The 21,689-nt window shown below is 41.5% G+C and overlaps 1 protein-coding gene across 1 annotated transcript in view; it reads left to right on the top strand.

Moving 5' to 3' along the window:
* The window catches only part of LOC122794104, a 1,019,538-nt gene that overhangs the window by 279,883 nt on the left and 717,966 nt on the right, over positions 1–21,689 (top strand). Inside the window, exon 5 of the mRNA XM_044062251.1 lies at positions 38–79. Within this exon, the coding sequence (XP_043918186.1) occupies positions 38–79 (42 nt within the window). The remainder of the gene's footprint in view (positions 1–37; positions 80–21,689) is intronic.

Genomic DNA, 21,689 nt, shown 5'->3' with positions numbered 1-21,689 from the left:
CTCTCTCTCTCTCTCTCACTCTCTCTGTCTCTTACAGATGGTGATACAACCCCAGCTGAACAGAAATCGGATTATTCATGTATGTTTGATACTTGCTTTACTTTTATGAAGACCTTATTAAGAAATACTGGATCTTGCAATTCTGAAAGTATATACCACTCTCTTTGTGCTGTAAAGGATCTTGACTTGCTTAACATGAAGAGTGTTAGCAATGACCATTTCCAGAAGTCTCTCCCTCTGCTACTATTTTGGCTATTTTGACTTCTATTCTATAATAGGCCATATGTTAAAAATTATTTGATATATGTTTTAGTGTAAATTCCGGGACATGACATTGACATACTGAGGTATAAAATATAGGTTTAAAGGAAGCAGAATACCTATAGTTTGAATTTTAATGCAGAATGTTAAATTTTAATGTAAAATACATTCTGGATTTCTGTGTGTATGTGTGTGTGTGTGTGTGTGTGTGTGTGTGTGTGTGTGTGTGTGTGTGTGTGTGTGTGTATAGGTTCATAGGTTCATAGGTCCATACTAGGCTATCTGCCCTAGGGCATTTATAAGCCTAGCCAGAGTGTGTTTGGCTTTTGCCACCCATTTTAAAATAATTTAGCTATGCCCTTTTTCGAGGTTAGTATACTGTGCCTCTGTCTAACAGTGACACAGAAGTGATACCCGGGGGAAACCTACGATCTCCCATTCACTCATCAAGATTCCTCTTGAAGAGAGTCAATGAGGGACTCTGCCTAACCTGGACTGGGATTTTATTCCAGAGTGAAGGGAGCCTCTGTGTTATGAATCTGTCCCTCCAGCATGTCCTATTTATTTCAGTGCTGAGGTTCAAGTCTCTCGAGCGCGAAGCTCGATGGGATTTGGATTTTCTTAGGTGCAGCATGTCCATTAATTCTGGGTTGGACATGGCTTTATACGTCAGGCACAGATCGCCTCTGAGCAGGCGGTATGCCACTGAGTAGAGCTGGAGTTTCTTTAACCGGGCAGCATATGGCATCTGTTTGAGCCCTTTGATCCTCTTGGTGAGGTACTTTTGGGGTCTTTCCAGTTGCTGCAGGTGTCTGGTAAGGTACATCCCAAAAGGGGCATTGTACTCAATTATGGGCCTGATGAGGGATGAGTAAAGAAGCACGATGACCTCCCCTGATCTAGATGTGAATCCCTTCATGATTAGGTGGGCTATATAAAATGTTTTTCTAACCACTTTGGCCACGTGGTTGTCAAATGAGAGATTGCTATCAACTTGGGTCCCCAGGTTCCTAATTACTTCTTCTGTACTTAATGGATTACCACCTATGTGGTAATTTGTGGGCACTTTGTTTTTGCCAAAGGGGATGACTATACACTTTTTGGCGTTTAGCTTGAAGCCATGGCTCTGGCATCAGTTGTCTGTTTCTATGAGGCCCTTTTGGAGGATGCTTGTGTCGGCTGGAGTGTCGATTATGGTGCCCAGTTTGCAGTCATCTGCAAACTTGGTCAGCCACAGTCCTTCTGTGTTGGCCTGTACCTCCGAGAAATATATACCGAACAAGAGAGGTCCCAGGACTGAGCCTTGTGGGATTCCACTTGTAACTGGTTTAGAGTCTGACATGGCTCCAGCAATTCTAACCATGTGGGTTCTGTCCTTGAGCCAGTTTGCAACCCATCTAGTGACATAGGGGTTTATATTTAAGCTGGTGAGCTTATCTATGATGCCAGAGTGGGGTATTGTATCGAAGGCTTTTGTGAGGTCCAGGTAGGCTGTGTGGACCACCTTCCCCTCGTCAATGGCCTTAGTGACTGTTTCAAAGAAATCAACCAGGTTTAAGAGGCAGGATCTGCCCTTAACAAAGCCAAACTGGGTTGGATCCAGTGTCTGTAGGTCCCCAATATCTTTATTTATGAGGTCCATGATGATCCTTTCCATAGCTTTGCAGACTAAGATAGTCAGGCTTATGGGGCGATAGTTTCCAGGATCCATTGAGGCACCACCTTTGTGGAGAGGGACCACTGTTGCTGTATGCCACTCTTTGGGTACATATCCTGTAGTAAGGCTGAGATTGAACAGTAGTTTTATGTTTGGGTTTAGCTCTTCGTGGAGTTCATGTAGGACGCAGCCCGGGACACCATCTGGTCCCACTGATGCTGTGTTTTTTGCTTTGGAGAGGGCAGCTCTTACCTGAGCATCTGAGATGTCAGCGAGGCAGCACTCTGCTGGGATAGATATTTGCCCTTTTGGTGGGGGGGGGGGGGAGAAGTTTGCACTGAACCTGTCAGCTAGGATGTTGGCAATGTCTGTGGATTCGGTGTATTTTTTGTCATTTTGGACTAGTTCTGAGCATATCTGGGAATTCCCACCCAGGTTCCTAACATAACTATAGAAAGCCTTGTGATTATCCTTAGTGTCCTGTGCAATTTTTCTCTCTAAGCTGGCCTTAGACAATTTTATGAGTGCCCGTAGTTTTTTGCTAATACTGATCAGAGATGCCTTCCATTTTTGGGATTTTGCTCTATCATATAGTAGCTTCCTCCTTTTATTGTATAGTTTGTTTATGGCTGGGGTCCACCAGACAGGACGTCTGCCTTTGAAGGATTGGGACTTGGTTTTATTTGGGATTGCATGATCCATGCATTCCTGAAGGTGTTCATAGAATGCATTTATAAGGGATTCTGTGGTCTGGGCCGTATTTTCCACAGACCCGGGGTGTATATATATATATATATATATATATATATATATATATATATATATATATATATATATATATATACACCAATGGGGAAATTCAATAAAGCCCACACAGACTAATTTTCCATGAAGTCATAGTGGCACGGAGCTTACATGAAAGTAAACAGCTGTGTGATCCAGTAAACAGAGCTGAAGGGTGTGCACAAGTGTGCAAACACAAAAGTCTCCATGGCATGCAAATTACCTCATAAGCAGGTAAATTGCATGCAAATGTGGTGTTGGAGTGATCCAGCAAGCAGACAGGCAGTCCTGCAAACCCCGTGTTGGTGTCCAAAGTGTACATGGAAAAATTCCATGTACATGAGATAACAAAGTGAACAGGAGCCTTAAAAGCTGAGTTAGAACAACAGAAATAGCATAGCAGACACAGATATATGTAAAACTATGCCCTGTGTCTCCAAAAAGTAATGCAAAACAATGTAAAATATATTTTTTTAATACTCATATTATGTTTGTGAGGTACACAGCAGTGAGCAAGCATGCCGTTATGCAAAAAGAAAATATATAAAAGTGTAAAACCAAAAAAAAAAAAAATATGTGACAATAATGCATTATAGGACCTTGCATTGAGTATGTACAATGGTAGATTTCAGGGGCTGCTAAGGAGGCAGGGTCTGGAATAGTGTAGTTTCCAGGCTGTGTGCACAGATCTGTATGCAAATGAGCTGGGGTTAGTGAATAGCAAAAAAGGGTATCCGTGCCCGCAGATCACATCTATGTAGCCCCAGAACTATGTTGGTGTCCAAAGAAGAGATAGCTGACATCAAAAGGGGATGTGTCTGTATTTTATTAAGCACACTGAAGCTCAGCTGTGCCTGTTTGTGTGCAACACTGGTGAGATTACGGGGGGGCATGTCCAGTGCCTGCTAAGCTTTGTTTAAGTTCGGGCAATGTGTTTTAGCTAGTTTGAGTGTGTTTGCATGGTGCACAGCTCTGCTGAGTGTGCCCATCTATGGAAGTGTGTCCACTGAGTGCTGAGCATTGTTTATATCTGTGGTGTGGGTGTGCATGCCACGCTGCAGTGCTTAGCATGGAAGGCTGTTTAAAAAAAAAAAGAAAAGAAAATTCCCTGGGGAAGCAAATCATTTATAAATCATTGATGACCCTTGTACCACTTAAACTGGGACATTAAAACACTGATAATAATGTACCTGCAGGAGGAATTCATCATAGGTAGCCGATCACACTAGCTCTAGCAAAGGCAGAGCACCAGAAAATTGCATGCACTCTACAATCTGATTTCAACCCCATACTCTGCACCAATAGAGTACAAATGTGGGATTTTAACCAAAGTAATGCTATGGGCTGCTACAGTTCTGCTACATCTGTATGTGCTAGATGCTGAGGTCAATGCTGCTGCTGTTGCGGCTGCTGACAATAGACCTAGACTGAGAAGGAGAAGAGTGTTCAGGCCCAGGGTAACCTTCCAGGAGCTACATGAGCTGGAGATTGTAGAACACTACAGGGTGGACAAGGACATACTACAAGAACTCACTGAGCTCTGCCACCCTAAATTCAAACCCAGAGCCAACAGAGGGGAACTCATCCCAGTGAAAATGAAGGTATGCATAACCCATAGAATACTAGGTACAGGTAGTTTCCAAAGAGCAACTGGGGACATGATGGGGGTCTCATAGGCATGAACATCCAGGGTACTCCACCAGTTCCTGGATGCCATGTTAACACATGCCAGTGAGCACATTTATTTACCCCACACCCCTGAGAAGAGTGCTAGCAGTATGCAAGTCTGCTACCGTGTAGCACACTACCCTGTGGTACTGGGTGCCATAGACTGCACTCATGTACACATCAAAGCACTGCCCATTGAGGATGGTAGAGTCTACACCAACCGCAAGGGGCATCACTTCTTTAACTGCCAGGCCATGTACAATGCCCAGGGCATTATCATGAATGTGTGTGCTGGCAGCTCTGGCAGTTATTATGACTCCCATATCTAGCACACATCACAGCTGTACCAGATGTTTGTCAGGAGGGACATCTCATACAGCCATCTACTGGTGGATGCTGGCTACACACTGGAACCATGAATGATGACACCCATTAAAAATGCACACACACCCACTGAAGAATGGCATAATGAGACACACACACAGACATCACAGAGCATGTGTTTGGGCTTTTCAAGTCACAATTCTGCTGCCTAGATATATCTGGTGGAGCCCTGCAGTACTCTCCAGCCACATGTGTACAGATGTTCACAGTATGTGCCATGCTACACAATATGATCCTGTGGAAACAGCTGCAGCAGGATTATCAGAAAGAAAGGATACACAGCCTCCCACCAGTGCCTAGGTCCCCACAGCCACACCCACAGGGGGATTTGGAGGAGGAACCCTTGAGGCTGTCCCTGTAGGCAGATGTAGGCGCATCTATATCATGTTATTGAACATTTACTTAATTGAATCAATAAAGATCAAACTTTATTGCTCGATTAAGTAAAACATCGAATAACGTAAAAAAAAAACTAATTAAAAAAAATAAATAAATGGCGTAGGGAGGGGGACAAACCCCCCTGCACCCCCCACATCCCCTACTTAAATATACCAACTCCAAGACCACTCTACATTGAGGAAAATGGAAATCTCCCCTTACAGAGATTTCCGTTTACTTGCATGATGTTCTTCACTTTCGATATTGTCAGCTAACGTCAACGTGAAGTAGACCCGACATAGGCATGCCCAGTATGCCCTGAACTTGGCTAAGATACAATGCATAGCATATGTACTGACAACCTATGGTCCTAGGGACTGACACCTTACTCTGACTCGCATACATAGTAAAAATGATGCCAGCTAAACCACACAACCTGCACCTAACCATGTATTGGCTGTGCACTGCATGCATCAGACAGAGTCAGCCTGAAACACAGATCTCTCAACCACTGTATTTGCAAGGTAAGTCACTATCCTATACAACAAATGTACAGGGTACTAGACTATGGTAGCATATGTATGGACCTGATGCATGTATGCAAGGGAAAGGAGCAGGCTACTGGGCTACTTGCATAGAACTAACAGCTACTTGGGACCCATAATATGCATTAGGCCACATGGCTGAAAATGCCACAGCATTATGCAAGGGAAATGCCAAACAGTGGGGTCATAGGAAAGATGCATGAATGTCAATGCCAGAGTCCCCAACCTCCAACACATCAGTGTTCCCATACAACTGAAGTAACAGTATGTTTGCAAGGCTATATCAACAGACCACACAATTACAGGGCTGTCACAAAGAACCTGGCCACATGTATTTTTCACAAAACACAGGAGTTACAGCAGTGGTCACAGTGTATGTCTGTATGCTGTTGATAGTGAGAGGGATTAAACCTCACTTTCTGGAGGCTGGTGTGGCTCACTGGGCTAAAGACATTAGCATGGTTGATGGTGTTGATGGCTTGAAGTTGGCCGCACCTACAACTTTTGCATGTGAGCTACTTGTAAGGTAGGAGTCCCACAGACAGTCATAACACCATAATCTGTTACTGCAAGGAAGCTGGACACAGCCAGAGAAAATGAGGGGACCGAGGTCCAAACCTACAGATGTTATACATGCTCTGAGTAACCTAGAAAGTGCCTAGTATAACAGCAGGTTGCAACAGATCAGATTAGCCACAACATATAAAGGCCATCACATAACTGTGTCAGTACTTATAAAAATTCAATGGACTGCATTTTATAGTATATTACCAGATATACACAACTGTATGAGGAACAGAGCAGGTATAGGGGTGGAATGCTAGACATTCAACAAAACATGTAGACTGTCACTCTGTGTGTAGTGTTACATCATGTGCCCGAGTCACATCATACTTCTCAAACTGTTAGAGCAGGGAATCTGAACAAAGCCATAAACAATAGTGGGACAAAGGCCCAAATATAAGGGGAAGGATTAACTATTGGCCAGACAAATGTAGAAAGTTGATAGAATTACAGGTCTTGCATTAGCATGAATTCGCTGATGTACATGGAGTCAGTAACTCAAATGTCTCTCATCATATCCTAATGTCAATCGATAATGTTTTGCCCCTAATGTGCCAGAAAATCACAATGCTATGTAAAATGTACCAAATATATGATGCAAAACTGTACATATTCCATTACAATCTCTACAGTTGATAGGCATGGGTTACATATTACATTCAGCAAACAGCCGGGGAATGCCTTTAACAAAATATCAGGGAGGTGCTGGACTGTGGAAACAGTTCCAGCTGCCAATTGGCTGCAAAACACAAAATCCCAGACTGGAGTACAGGTAGATCTAGCCTGGAGTCACTTTGTAAGTATTAACAGTCACACTGGGCATGCTGCAACACTTAGCTAACCTGAGCCCATGTCTGTTGCCTCATCTGCCCAAAGACCTGCTATGTGGACATATGTATGTCTCTTCTATTCCCCCCATGCTTGATTAGTGTCTCTATCAGTATGTTGCACACACACACACACACACACATGCACATATATATATATATATATATATATATATATATATATATATATATATATATATATATACCAAGATGTATATATAGCTATAGAAATAACAATGATATATAGACTCCACACATACATCTATGGAACACATTTATATTGCTGACACACACAACTACATTTAAGGAGACAACCCTGTTATACAGATTAAAATAGATATTGACAGGGATGTACGAATGTTCCCACATACCCCTGACTGCTGGGGTTATCTGCACATACACATCACAACAGCCATCGGATAGCCCCAGAGCAAGTCTGCAACAGTACACAATCCACTCACCTACAGACCCCTGAGCCTGTGGCCTGTCACCCTGCAGACAGACATAGGTATGCAGGTGGTATAATGTACAATGGGTGCAACACACTCCTTGGACAGGCTACTCAATGCTAGAAGTCTAAACCTCAAAATGCACTCTCTCGAGGCACTCCTAAAAATGGAGAACATCAATATCTGTGCAGTAACTGAGACCTGGATCAAGGCCCCAGACAGCATCCGTGCAATACCAGGCTACAACACTTACCACACTTTTCGGACACTAAACCAAGACCAAAACACTAAAGGTGGAGGAGTATCCATATTCTCTAAGGAAATTCACACCTCCAGGCTAGTTGCCCAACACAATGCATCTAAAATTCTCCAGGTGCAACTAACACTAGGTAAGACTGCAATATAAATTGTAGCTTGCTACTGATCCCCCACCATGCCCCAAGATTCTCACTACACACCTTTCTAAACATACTGGAAAATATTAAGCTACAACCAAGCACCCTAATACTGGGTGATTTCATCTACCCTGCCATTAACTGAGAAAACTACTTTGGTACCAACACTTTTTCCCAACTGTTCTTGGAATTCATAAATTCCAACGCCCTGGATCAACTAATCCATTGTCCCACCAGGGGCTCCATTATCCTAGACCTGGTCATTACCAACATGGGAGATAGATGCTCCACACCAGTGGTCACCCCCTTATCGGTCAGGTCTGATCATAAGCTAATCACCCTTGACATCCACATGCCACCCCCACCCCCACCCCCCAGTAAGGAAACCTCCATAAAAAACTTCTCCAAAGACAACTTCATGCTACTCAAGTCAGAAGTGATAAACTCCATGACACCCATGCAGACAGGAGCTGAAAGTTCAACTGCTGAATCCTACACTAAGGCACTGTACGAGCACATCCACTCGTGCATGAATCGTGCCATCCCAAATATAACCAAGATGCTCTCCTCCAAAAAATGGAAGACAATCTGGTGGTCCCCTGCCATAAACAAACTATACAACAGAAGGAAGAAACTGTTGCAGAAAAGAGGAAAATCCCAGGATGCAAAAAATTCTCTTACCAACCTCAGTAAGAAGCTGAAATCCCTCATGAAATTCTCCAAAGCTAGTTATGAAAATAAAATTACTAAAGATTCCAAAGATATCCACAAGGCATTCTATAGTTATGTCAAGAATCTAAATGGGAATGCTCAGATCCGCTCTGAGCTACAACAGAATGACATTAAATATACTGATCCCAAGGATATTGCCAATATCCCTGCAGATCGATTTAGTGCCAACTTCACCTCCCACTCACCCCCTAAAGGGCTCATCTCAGTACCAAGAGATTGCCAAATTCCAGTAATCATAGCCATACAGGTAGAAACCGCACTCTCCAAAGCAAAGAATACAGCATCCATGGGACCAGATGACATCCCGGGCTGTGTATTACATGAACTACAAAATGAACTGGCACCTCACCTAAGTTTCATGTTTAATCATAGCCTCACCTCAGGCTTTGTGCCCACTGAGTGGCGTACAGCTACAGTTATCCCACTCCACAAGGGGGGATACACCTCTGATCCCAGGAACTACCATCCCATCAGTCTGCCAAGCCTGATCTGCAAGGGCATGGAATGCATTATCATAGAACTTATAAACAAAGACATTGGACCCCACTCAGTTTGGGTTCATGAAGGGCTGATCTTGTCTCCTGAACCTGATTGACTTCTTCAAATCAGTCTCCAGAGCTGTGGACAAGGATAAGGCAGTCCACACAGCCTATTTGGACCTCGCCAAGGCCTTTGACACCATCCCCCACTCTGGCATCATAGATACACTTACTAAGCTGGGTATAAATCCCTATATCACTCGACAGGTTGTCAACTGGCTTACTGACAGAACCCAGACTGTAAAAGTATCTGACTCCAAATCCATCTCCAGACAGGTGACAAGTGGAGTATCTCAGGGTTCAGTCCTGGGACAGCTCTATTTTGGCATCTACTTCTCTGAAGTACAGGCCAACACTAAGGGACTCTGGCTAACAAAGTTTGCAGATGACTGCAAACTGGGAGCTCTTATTGAATCTCCAAGTGATGTGAATATTCTATAAAAGGGCTTTACAGAAACAGATGCTTGGGTGCCAGAGCCATGGGCTCAAGCTTAATGCCAAGAAATGTATAGTTATTCCCTTTGGGAAAAAAACATGTACCCATGAATTACCACATAGGTGGCAGTACACTAAACACCGAAAGTGTAATGAGAGACTTAGGGACACAGGTGGACAGTAGTCTCACCTTCAATAACCACATCGCCACAACAGTCAGGCAATCCTTCTGTGTGGCACACCTCATCACTAAAGGCTTTTCATCCAGAAAAAAGGAGGTCATTGTCCCACTGTACTCATCTCTCATTAGACCCATTATAGAGTACAACGCCCCATTTGGTATGTATCTCACAAGACATCTGCAACAGCTGGAAAGGCCACAGAAATACCTCACTAAAAGAATCACAGGCCTAAAGCAGATGCCCTATGCTGACCATCTAAAAAGACTCCAGCTATACTCTGTGGCATATTGTCTCCTCAGAGGCAATCACTGCTTAACATTCATGGCCATGTCAAACCCTGATTTCTTGGACATGCTCCACTTAAAGAAATCCCAATCCCTCAGAACACATGCTCCAGGGATCTAAACCTTGTCATTACAATGAACAAAACATGCTAGAGGGATAGGTTCCTGACCCAGAGACTCCCCATAATCTGGAATGGAATGCCCATACATGTCAAGCAGAGTGCCTCCTTGGCTCTCTTCAAAAGGAACCTTGACAATTGGATGGGAGATAGGAAATTCACCCCGGGGATCATGTCAGTTACCCTGCTAGGCATGGGTCCAGGGAAGTAAATATTGTGGGAAGAAATAGCCAGGGAATTATTATGGTTAGGCTTGTATAGGCCCTAGGGCCGATAGCCAAGTAACTACCTGTGAACCTATGAACCTATATTGTCCCTGCTCACGTGTCTGCCTGTCAAACTGCAAACAGCCACATATGGCCAGACTGGTAGGTGTACACACACAGCAGGGATATGACCAGGTATCCCACCACTAGGACACTAGATACAATAACAGTGCCAAGCAGTATCACTCTACTGGCCACACATGCTGTCTAACACAAGGTCACTTAGCGCACTCCACAAATACTGTGCCTCGATCAACGTATACAATAGACATAACCTGTGGCATGTGCGATAGGTACTGTAAGCTGTATTGTGTAAGACTAATCACATCCTGCAACTCTGTGTGTATGTGTTCCAATATATCCCCTCATAGCACTATGGACATGCTTGCATGTGCTGTCTCCATGCAATGGTATGCAGTTTTGGCCTTGTGACTGGCTGCTGCCTTCAAAATTCCTTCTTGTACAAGGCCTTCTCATGTTATCCACCTTATGAGCACTAGCTGAAAATATAGTAGCAGATAGTGTGGCACATGGAATAACTACTGTGAGCTATAGTGTGTAATACTAGATAGGTAGGGGTTCTAATCTCACAGCATCCAACTGCTTATGTGTGTGAATATAGCCCCTTGAAGATTTTCAGACAAGCCCCTGTGGGCTATCTCTGTGCAATGTTTATGCATTTTATGCCCACCGATTAGCTACTGGCCTCAGCAGTAGTGTCTGTTACAGGGCCTGCTGATGTCATCCACCTTAAAAGCACTGGCTGACAGTGTAGTAGCAGAATAACAATGTGGTGCATGCGTAGGTACTGCAAGCGATAGTGTCTAATACCAGATGTGCAGGGTCTCTAATCTCACAGCATCCAATTCTGTGTGTGTGTGTGTGCCTGTGTGTGTCTGTGTGTGTGTGTGTGTGTGTGTGTGTGTGTGTGTGTGTGTGTGTGTGTGTGTGTGTGTGAATATATCCCCTTGCAGCACTTCAGACAAGCCCCTATGGGCTATCTGTGTGCAATGGTTATGCATTTTATGCCCACCGACTAGCTGCTGGCCTCAATAGTGGCCTCTGTTTCAAGGCCTGCTGCTGTCATCCACCTTAAGAGCACTGGCTGACAGTGTAGTAGCAGATTAACAGCATGGTGCATGCAATAGGTCCTGCAAGCTATACTGTGCAATACTAGATAGATAGGAGTTCTAATCTTACAGCATCCAACTTGTGTGTGTGTGTGTGTGTGTGTGTGTGTGTGTGTGTGTGTGTGTGTGTGTGTGTGTGTGTGTGTGTGTATGCATATGTGTGTGTGTGTGTATGCATATGTTTGTGTGTGTGTGTGTGTGTGTGTGTGTGTGTGTGTGTGTGTGTGTGTGTGTGTGTGTGTGTGTGTGTGTGTGTTCCATGACAGCACTAGAGACATGCCTATGTGGCCTACTCCTCTGCATTGGTTATGCATTATATGGTCCTGTGACTATAAACTGGCCCTAAATTATTCTCCTCTACATAAGCATAACTGATGTCCACCAGCACATACAATTGTACATACAGACTACACATGTGCCATGTATCAAGGGTAGCAGAGTGTGTCACAGGGTATGAAAGCATGATGACGCTGAATGACCACATTGTCTCTGACACAATGTTCTACACGTATGCACCTAGAGAGCCATGCACACATACTAGCATACCTTGTTGATGTCATATCTCTGCTGTGCCACCTTGCCATCCTGTGGTGCTGTATTTTCACCATGTGTCCGTAGTTGAATAACTCGGACTCCTGTGACAAAAACATACACAGCTCTGTGACTAACCTGTCATTCTGTAACTCTACCCCCAGTGTACCATCAGGCAACAAAGACACAAGTTTGATGTGTACTCCTGAAACATGTCAGCATACATTACCTGTCATGGCCCACAACAATTGCCATGGCATGACACTACTGCACTACACAAACATATGTAAAGTTATATGGTCACCCTGTGCATCAGACACATATATGTAGGTCCCTGCATTGATGGCATGGATGGCAGGGATGTGGCACAGGTATCATCACATGCACAGGGTGTGGTGGTGCCAGAGACCTAGGCTGTACCAAACAGTTGACAGTATGTATGTGAGTCAGGAAGGGGTGTTGGTGACATGGGTCATGGAGTGGTACTGTGTGTATATCTGTAGGTGATCTGCATGTGACAGTGGTGTTTGAGTGTGTGAGTGTACACAGTCAAGCCCAGTGCTAGCCCTACACATGTGTATGGTAGACAGCTGTGGACTATAAATGGTAGAGTGGAAAGTTCACCATCTCCATCCACAAACATGGGAACTGGCTTCACCAGGAGTAGCATGGGCACCACCATGCCCAAGATGAGATGTGGTGTGAGTATCTGACAGTGACTGCTGTCTGTTGGGCCAGTGTCCTCCATGGGACCACCCAGGACCAAGTGCCCATGGCCTGCCATGTCATGGTGTGGACAGTATACTGCCCTCTGTAGCGCTGGATGTACTGCCACTATGGGAACATAAGTGCACACGGCCACATGGACTCTCAGAAGATGGTGTTGCAGGCTTACATCCATGTGTCCGATGCCTAACCCCAACCACATGTTCCAGCACAGACATGTTCTCAAAGACAGACACTGTCTGAGCCCACTGTTTGTCCACTATATCAGTGAAGTGTTCCATGGCTTCACTAATGCAGTGGAGGCAGTCACGGATGTCAGACTGTGCTGCATGCATAACCCTAAGCATCCATCTAATGTTGCATTCAGCTCATGTCTGTGCCTCCATGACAGCCTAAAACATGCAGCGGGTGACAGTTGAGAGGCCTGTCTTTAGCTGTTGGACAGCAGAGTATCACCAACATGTCAATACCATAGATGTACTACAGGCCTACTGTTGTGATCCTTATTCCCCATACCTCCATTCTCTCATCTGCATCCCATTATATGGGGACATGTATTGCATATCTGGTAGAGTGAAGTAATCCTATTTTGACCAGAACCTCTGCAAACAGCTTGCAAAACCATTGCCTATCTGAGTAAAGCAACATACAGACCTGTTCCCCATAAGCAATTGATTGCCTTTTGTAGGTAATGCTCATTAACAGGTGATTGCCTGTGCATGAATCTGTGGCTCATACTTGCTAATTGCATCAAAAACAGCTAGACTGCACTTTCATTAGCCAATGACATGGCACCACAGTGCAATATTTATGGCTTCATGTAGGCCTTGGCCCCTTTCTTAGTCTTTGAGATGGACATTAATGAGGTGTGGAGACTAGAGCATCACAGAGGGTAGGTACAAATACTGTCCACTTTTGAGATTTATGAGGTATGTCCACAGCATTTTTCTCCTGCCTTCATTATAAAGAGAGTTTTCACCAGTCCAAAATGGTAATTTGATAAAAATAAATAAATAAACTAATGTACATATGTGCTTATTTTACTTCCCTGTATCACAGAGCATGGTACTACAGTGGAAACATTTACACTAGCATGTGACATGGCCAAACAATTCCCTGTCAAAGTAGATTGACAGGACAGCTGACGTGTTGTCAGTGTATTTCTGCATTCAAGAAAGGAAAACTTTAGGTACTTCAGATTAAACCACGAAAGGATATATTCCTGTCTTAGAAGGAGTATAGAGAAAATTACTCCTACATCTAATATTTGGCAGGTATAAAGTAATGGCTTGGAATAATTCTCATAGCACAGCTCTTGCCAACTGTGCAATTTTTATTTAGAATCATTGATGCTGAATGCACTCTTCAGGGTTAAATCATGACAACAAGGACCTCATACTAGGCACTAATATACTGCTACAATGGCAGTTTCAGCACTTTGAAGCTAATTACATTATGCATCATAGGTAAGTACTAGGCTCGCTGCCCTGGCAGGTCATTTTAAGCCTATCCATTTTCCTTTCAAATGCGAAAACCAAATATGGTACCTTCTATCCATGAGGTAAACATCTTAACTATTTTTTTTCTCAACAAACATCTTTATTAAATTATTATTCACACATGACATAGGTAATTTTACTTTTATACAAATGAAAAACAAACACAACACCACTTTAGTTGCAAATAATATACATCACAGACACCATTGAAACAACTATAATTGCAAACATTATACATCACTTATAAACCATCCAGTCATTGTCAGTTAAGCATTATATGGCTCATTCAAATGCACTGCGAATTTACATTCAAGTAAAAGTATCAGTTATCCAATAACAACAGTTTCCTTTCAGAATTTCAAAACTATTGAAACAGACATAAATAAATAATTTTTCTCTCTAACAACAAAGAAGTACACAAATAAAGCAGTCTCTTCAGGTACAGTTGTAGAGTACAACAATCTGTATCATACACACATTTGGTTTCTTGCATTTAAGTTTCTTCAGTCCTGGCTTCCTGTTTTCACACAGCTCACAGCCTGTGGTCAGTTAATAGCTTAGAACTTTAGTTCTCAAAAAAAAAAATGACTTCATTACTCTGTTTTCTGCTCCTGCAGGAATATACAATTCAAACTAATGCTCAGCCATCGCAACTTTTGCTTGCTCCTCTGGTAAACTGACTGGCTTCTGATGCATGTCATTTTTAAACCTCAGACCAGATAAGAAAACAAGAAAACTTCCTGCTACACAGTTCAACATCATTAGTCAGAACTATTTCAATCAGCTACAATAACACTGTTGACACACTGCCAACAGAAGCATCTGTGCAAGTCAGTGTGACAGTCAAACGACACAAAATTATTTACAAAACTCCAGCTAACTATGCTGGCATATGTTACACATGCATTGCTCTATTCTCCCTGGCATATATGGCAATACCTCACATCACCACAGTATAAATAACTTGCAGGAGGTGTGGTGTTTGCAGTAAGACTGGCTTTCCCTGCAAAATAAATAAATAAATAAATGAGTTTTAATTTTAGTTGTTTTTGATCATTTTAGATTTGATCTAAAATTATCATTCTTTGGTTATTCAGTATAGATAGATAGATAGATAGATAGATAGATAGATAGATAGATAGAAAGACTGATAGACAGACAGATATATGGGTTCTGTTGATTTAATGGCATGTTCATTTTGTCAAACTTTGTTAGGCACATTTCTACACTGAAATGCACTTTTACTGAAAAATGCCAACATTTTGAATGACATTGGGGACTCGGGTTATGCCCTATCCACATTTCTGTAATATTGGAATTGTTATGCTGTATATAAATAGATATGTAGATAAATACATATAATGGATGCGATGGGGTACAAGGAGTTGCATCCCCTTTGCATAAATCATTTGTTTATTTATTTATTTTTGTTTCAGTTATGAGTACTTTGGTGACTTATGGTTGATGATGTATTGAACATCAATTGAGGGGATCAGCAATTTAGTTTATTAGTATGATATATAATATATAATCATGTAAATATATATATATATATATATATATATATATATATATATATATTTAATTTTACTATTTCATTCCTGCTCCCTCAACCTTTTTTCTCAAAACTCAACCTAACACTACCCTCTGCTCTACTTACCTCCTCTAATTTTTCTTACTTCTCACCTTATGAAACTATCAGTACTTGTATGCCTGTACTCCAAAATACTTTTAGTTGTTTTGTTATGACACCTTGCTCAAATGTTGTTAATACTATCTTCTATGTCATGTTGTTTTTAATAGTTTTTGAAAGCTGTGCTATACTTGTTAACTTTGTTGATATTAGTTTTGTAATAATGTATATGGAGCTTTTCTCCTTGGGCCTCCATTGAAAACGGGTTCATTTTGGCCCAATGGACTTTCTCAGTTAAACTGCAAAAAAAAAAAAAAAAAAATATATATATATATATATGTATACATACACGCAAACACACACACACATATATATATATATATATATATATATATATATATAGAGAGAGAGAGAGAAAGAGTGTGTGTGTGCGTGTGTGTGTGTGTGTGTGTGTGTGTGTGTGTGTGTGTGTGTGTGTGTGTGTGTGTGTGTGGGTGTGGGTGTATGGGGGATTATTCCTTTGGTCAACATTTGTTTATTTGACAATATTTGGTTGACTACACAGATGGTCTACAGGTATGCGAGATTGCACAATTCTCAGGGTTATGAAACATTCCCTTTCCTTAATATTGCACAGCCTTGGAATTAGTGTATATAATTCACAGGGAGTATGGGGTTGCATGGGGACTTGACCCCTTGTAAAAACAATGTTTTTTTTATTTTCTTGTGCTTATGTTTTGCATGTACTAATATTGCTGCTTAACAAATGCATAGTAAAATGTCAGTGTTTGCAGTCGATATTTGGATGTCTTGATAAAAACAAACCAAATGGTATAAGAGTCACACACACAAACTATTCAGAAAAAGCTGCAAAAAGACCCAGCTGAGCTAGAGCCTTCGCTGTATAATACATTAAACCTCCTGCAGTGGAGGCCCATAGGATATATGCAAATGTCCTCTTAAGGACAAACCACTGTTTCAGCCACATGGTTTCTAATTGTCTATGTTTTTTTACTAAAGTTCCAGGTCAATAAAACCAAATAAACTAGGTGTAGACATGCCAAATTTTAGGCTTTTTCAGGCCTTGCCGGGGCAGCAGAAATGGATTCTTTGGCTATAGTTTAGAATCACAAAACTTAAAATGAAGTCTGATATCCATAAATGTTAGGCTGCTTACAAAATATCTTGAAATACAATCCAAACCAAATGGTAAAACAGTCAGACAGACAAACCATTCAATAGAGGCTGCAAGAAAGACAGAGCCTTGCTACAGTCATCACTATGCAATACCTAAACTCCCCTGTAGTGGACGTCCATGGGATATATGAAAATGACCCTTTAATAACATGCCAGTGTTTTAGGTAAATGGCTTCTGAATGCTTATGACTTATTATTGTTTTCTTTTTAAGTCTTGATTAGTACATTAAGGCCAATAAAGTCAAAATCCACTAGCTGTAGACATGTCATGTTTCTGTCTTTTGTTGGCCCCGTCAGTACAGCATAAAATTTGGTAAGTCCTTCATTTTTTATATATTAAGCATGTATACAATTACAATATGAAAATCATGCAATAAATCTTGAATGTGAATACACCTTCCTATTCTTTCTAGTAATATTTCTTGCTCTTCCACACACCATAACTAGGAAAATTAGTGCAGCGAGGTAATGCAGGGGATTTGCATGTCAAGGGTGCATGATTCAAATCTCTTTTGCCTGCCATACAAGGTATTATCAGATCCCCCTCCAATGGACCTCCTACATATCTGCAAAACAAACAGCACCAGAATTACCCATTCTAAAAACTTAAACCTTGCCTGTGATATAAAAAGAACCTGACAGAGAGACGGGTATGTATCCCAGAGACTACTCCTTCTCTGGAACAGGTTCCCCATCCATGTGAAGTTGAGTCCCTCCCAAAAGCAATTCAAGTGTAACTTGTACAATTAGATGGAGGACAAATAATTCTTCCCTAATTTGGAACCTATGTCTCTAATGGACACAGACAACCTGTAAATGATTTATGTCACAAGCCCCTGCTTACACTTATCAAGGATATCAAAACTTGTCAGAGATTTGGGATGCATGGCTAGGCTTAAAAAGGCCCTTCTGGTTGTTAGCCTAGTAAACACCTATGAATCTATGAACCTATTATTATAATAGTCATCATTTATAAATGAAAAGTACATTATACAGTGCACTTTTGAAATGGACATCTCTCATGAGTTGAGTGTATTGCCCTCCTCAACAATCTGTTTCAGTCTTGAAACACTTTCATTGCTATAGACTGTAGGCCATTGCAGCTGCACTGTCATGGGCTTATGATCTGCAGCCTTGAACAGCTCTACATGTCCTCACAATGAATTACTTAGTCTTTCAGCAGATCAAAAGCATGTATAGCAATGCTGTCAAAGGGCAAAACTGTAATCTATTCTGTCTTTCACTTTACTGATTCCTCTCAGATGTTTTCCTGTTTTTGATAAGGTCACTGATTTGCACAGGAAATTGACATGCATTAAGATCATTTCTGACCAACTTTAGCCATTGACTACCACTGTGAAAATGTATGTCACTTGATAAAACCAGAGTTTGAATGTTGGGGTATCAGACTTAAGCAGGACAAATTAAGTGGAACAATATTATGTAATAACTATTCTGCAATTATGTATGCATAGTATTATACTTGTATTTAAAGAGTTGTGCTCTTATACTGTGCAACAAACTTGGAACCTAACACTGTGATTACTGGAAATGCATGAGTTATTGCATGAGGTATTAGAATTTCTCAGCCTTTATCTGCATGCCTGTCCAGTTACACAGTATAGCAACATCTTTCTCATATGTTTATTAGTGATAGTAATATTTATGCTGAAATATTTCATCAGAACAGTTCTTCATATGTATACTGCAAATATGTTTTCATAGGTTCATAGGTTCATAGGTTGGTACTAGGCTATCAGCCCTAGGGCCTATACAAGCTTAGCCATAACAATTCCCTGGCTATTTCTTCCCACACTATTTACTTCCCTGGGCCCCTGTCTAGCAGGGTGACTGACGTGATCCCCGGGGTGAATTTCCTTTCTCCCATCCAATCGTCAAGGTTCCTTTTGAAGAGGGCCAAAGAGGCACTCTGCTTGACATGTATGGGCAGTCTATACCAGAGTCTGGGGAGTCTCTGGGTCAGGAACCTATCCCTCCAGCATGTTTTGTTTATTGTTATGACAAGGTTTAGATCCCTGGAGTGTGTGGCTCTGAGGGATTGGGATTTCATTAAGTGTAGCATGTCCAACAGCTCTGAGTTTGACATGGCCTTGTATGTTAAGCAGAGATCACCTCTGAGTAGACGATATGTGACAGAGCATAGCTGGAGTTTTTTTAAGGTGGTCAGCATAGGGCATCTGCTTTAGGCCTCTGATTCTTTTAGTGAGGTATTTATGCGGCCTTTCCAGTTATTGCAGATGTCTTGAGAGGTACATATCAAATGGGGTGTTGTATTCTATAATGGGTCTAATGAGGGATGAGTACAGTGGGACAATGACCTCCTTTTTTTTGGATGAAAAGCCCTTAGTGATGAGGTGTGCCAAAGATTTCCTGACTGTTTTGGCAATGTGGTTATCGAAGATGAGACCACTGTCTACCTGTGTCCCTAAGTTTCTTATCACACTTTTGATGTTTAGTGCACTGCCACCTTTGTGGTAATTCACAGGTACATGTTTTTTTCCCAGAGAGGATAACTATACATTTCTTGGCATTGAGCTTGAGCCCATGGCTCTGGCACCAAACATATGTTTCTGTAAGGCCCTTTTGTAGAGTATTCACATCATTTGGGGATTCAATATGGCTCCCAGTTTGCAGTCATCTGTGAACTTTGTTAGCCAAAGTCCCTTAGTGTTGGCCTGTACTTCAGAGAAGTAGATGCCAAACAAGAGCAGTCCCAGGACTGAACCCTGAGGTACTCCACTTGTCACTTGTCTGGAGCTGGATTTAGAGTCGGCTACTTTTACAGTCTGGGTTCTGTCAGTAAGACAGTTGGCAACACATTGAGTGACATAGGGATTTATGCCCATCTTAGTAAGTTTATCTATGATTCCAGAGTGGGGAATGGTGTCAAAGGCCTTGGCGAGGTCCAGATAGGCTGTGTGGACAGCCTTACACTCATCCACAGCTCTGGAGACTGATTCAAAGAAGTCAATCAGGTTCAGGAGAAAATATCGGCCCTTCATGAACCCAAATTGGGTGGCGTCTAGTGTTTGAAGGTTGCCAATGTCTTTGTTTATAAGTTCCATGATAATGCTTTCCATGCCCTTGCAGATCAGTCTCGTCAGACTAATGGGACTGTAGTTCCCAGGATCCAATGTGGATCCCCCCTTGTGGAGTGGGATAACTGTAGCTGTGCGCCGCTCAACGGGCACAAAGCCTGAGGTGAGGCTATGATTAAACATGACACTTAGGTGAGGTGCAAGTTCATTTTGTAGTTCATGTTGGTCCTATAAGTGATGAGTAGGGAGTTTATTTAATGCATTTTATTTTACATTTATGTATTGATTAAATGCATTGGTTCAATGATCTCTTTCAGACTCAATTTGGGTCTTATTGGCACATAATTACAAAATGTTAATGTTATTGAATTTATAACAAATTTAAATTACAAACCCCATAACATATATTGAGTTGAAATTATCTATAATGCACATATTGTTATTACAAAACATTAACATTATTGTAGTTAAAAAACATTTTAATTGCACAAGGTATAACATATGCAAAGTCGTAAGTCTGTATAGTAACCTTAATTATTACAAAATAAAGTTATAATCTACACTGCACACTAAATGTTCTAAATTCCACACATATACAATGTTATAATGACCACTGAGCAGCAATAATGCATATGAATGTAGAATTAATATTTCTTTCCATTAAATTATCTGTGTTCAACCTTAATTTGACATTTATAACACTGAGATAAAGGTAAGGTGGATTGTCGTTTAAAGAAAGTTATATCAAAATGTGAGAAGTGGAGAGCAAGATATGTGAGAGTATGTATGGAGTGATAATGTAAGAATAATTGTGTTTAAGGAGGGTTAAAGGCAGAGTGAGGTGACAGAATAAATAGATGACATTGGGAAGGTGTGATTGTAGAATGAATGTTAAAAGAAAGGAGTTAGTATAGCTAGTCTTAATGTTTAATGTGCAGTTAATGTATATGTAATATAACCGTGACTGAGCCTTGGAGAATGTTAGACAAAACTTGACAAAGGAAAAACTGAGTGTGACAACATATGATTAAAAATTCCCTGTGTACTTAGGCAGAAAACCAGTTTATGGAGGTGGATCAGAGAGTATAGCATGATGAGAAGGAGAAGGTCAACAAGATAAATTGTCTTGGAGGAGTCAGTATGATTAGTGCTCAGTCTGGTAAACAGAATGCAAATACATAAATGATACCAGTTAGGTTTCCTACCACCAGTTCATGACACACTATATCAATAAGAAAGAGAAGAGCAGTGCCGATACGAGTCTGATGGCTCCTGCATATGTCATAGGTCTCTGCATGACTCTACAACTGTAAGTCTGCTATCTCATCTTGTGTAAACGGAGTCAGGGTTTACACTACAGACATTCTAAGTGACCGCGACAAGTACCGCAGTGCTCCAGTGGTCACATTCATGCATTCTACTTTCAGTTCTTCACAAAAGCTCTCA

This window comes from Protopterus annectens, chromosome 2.part1 (genome assembly GCF_019279795.1).
Source record: "Protopterus annectens isolate FY-2018-M chromosome 2.part1, PAN1.0, whole genome shotgun sequence".
NCBI classification, from domain to species: Eukaryota; Metazoa; Chordata; order Ceratodontiformes; family Protopteridae; genus Protopterus; species Protopterus annectens.
Note: the sequence above shows the minus strand (reverse complement) of the source record. Positions and strands in the feature narration are given on the sequence as shown.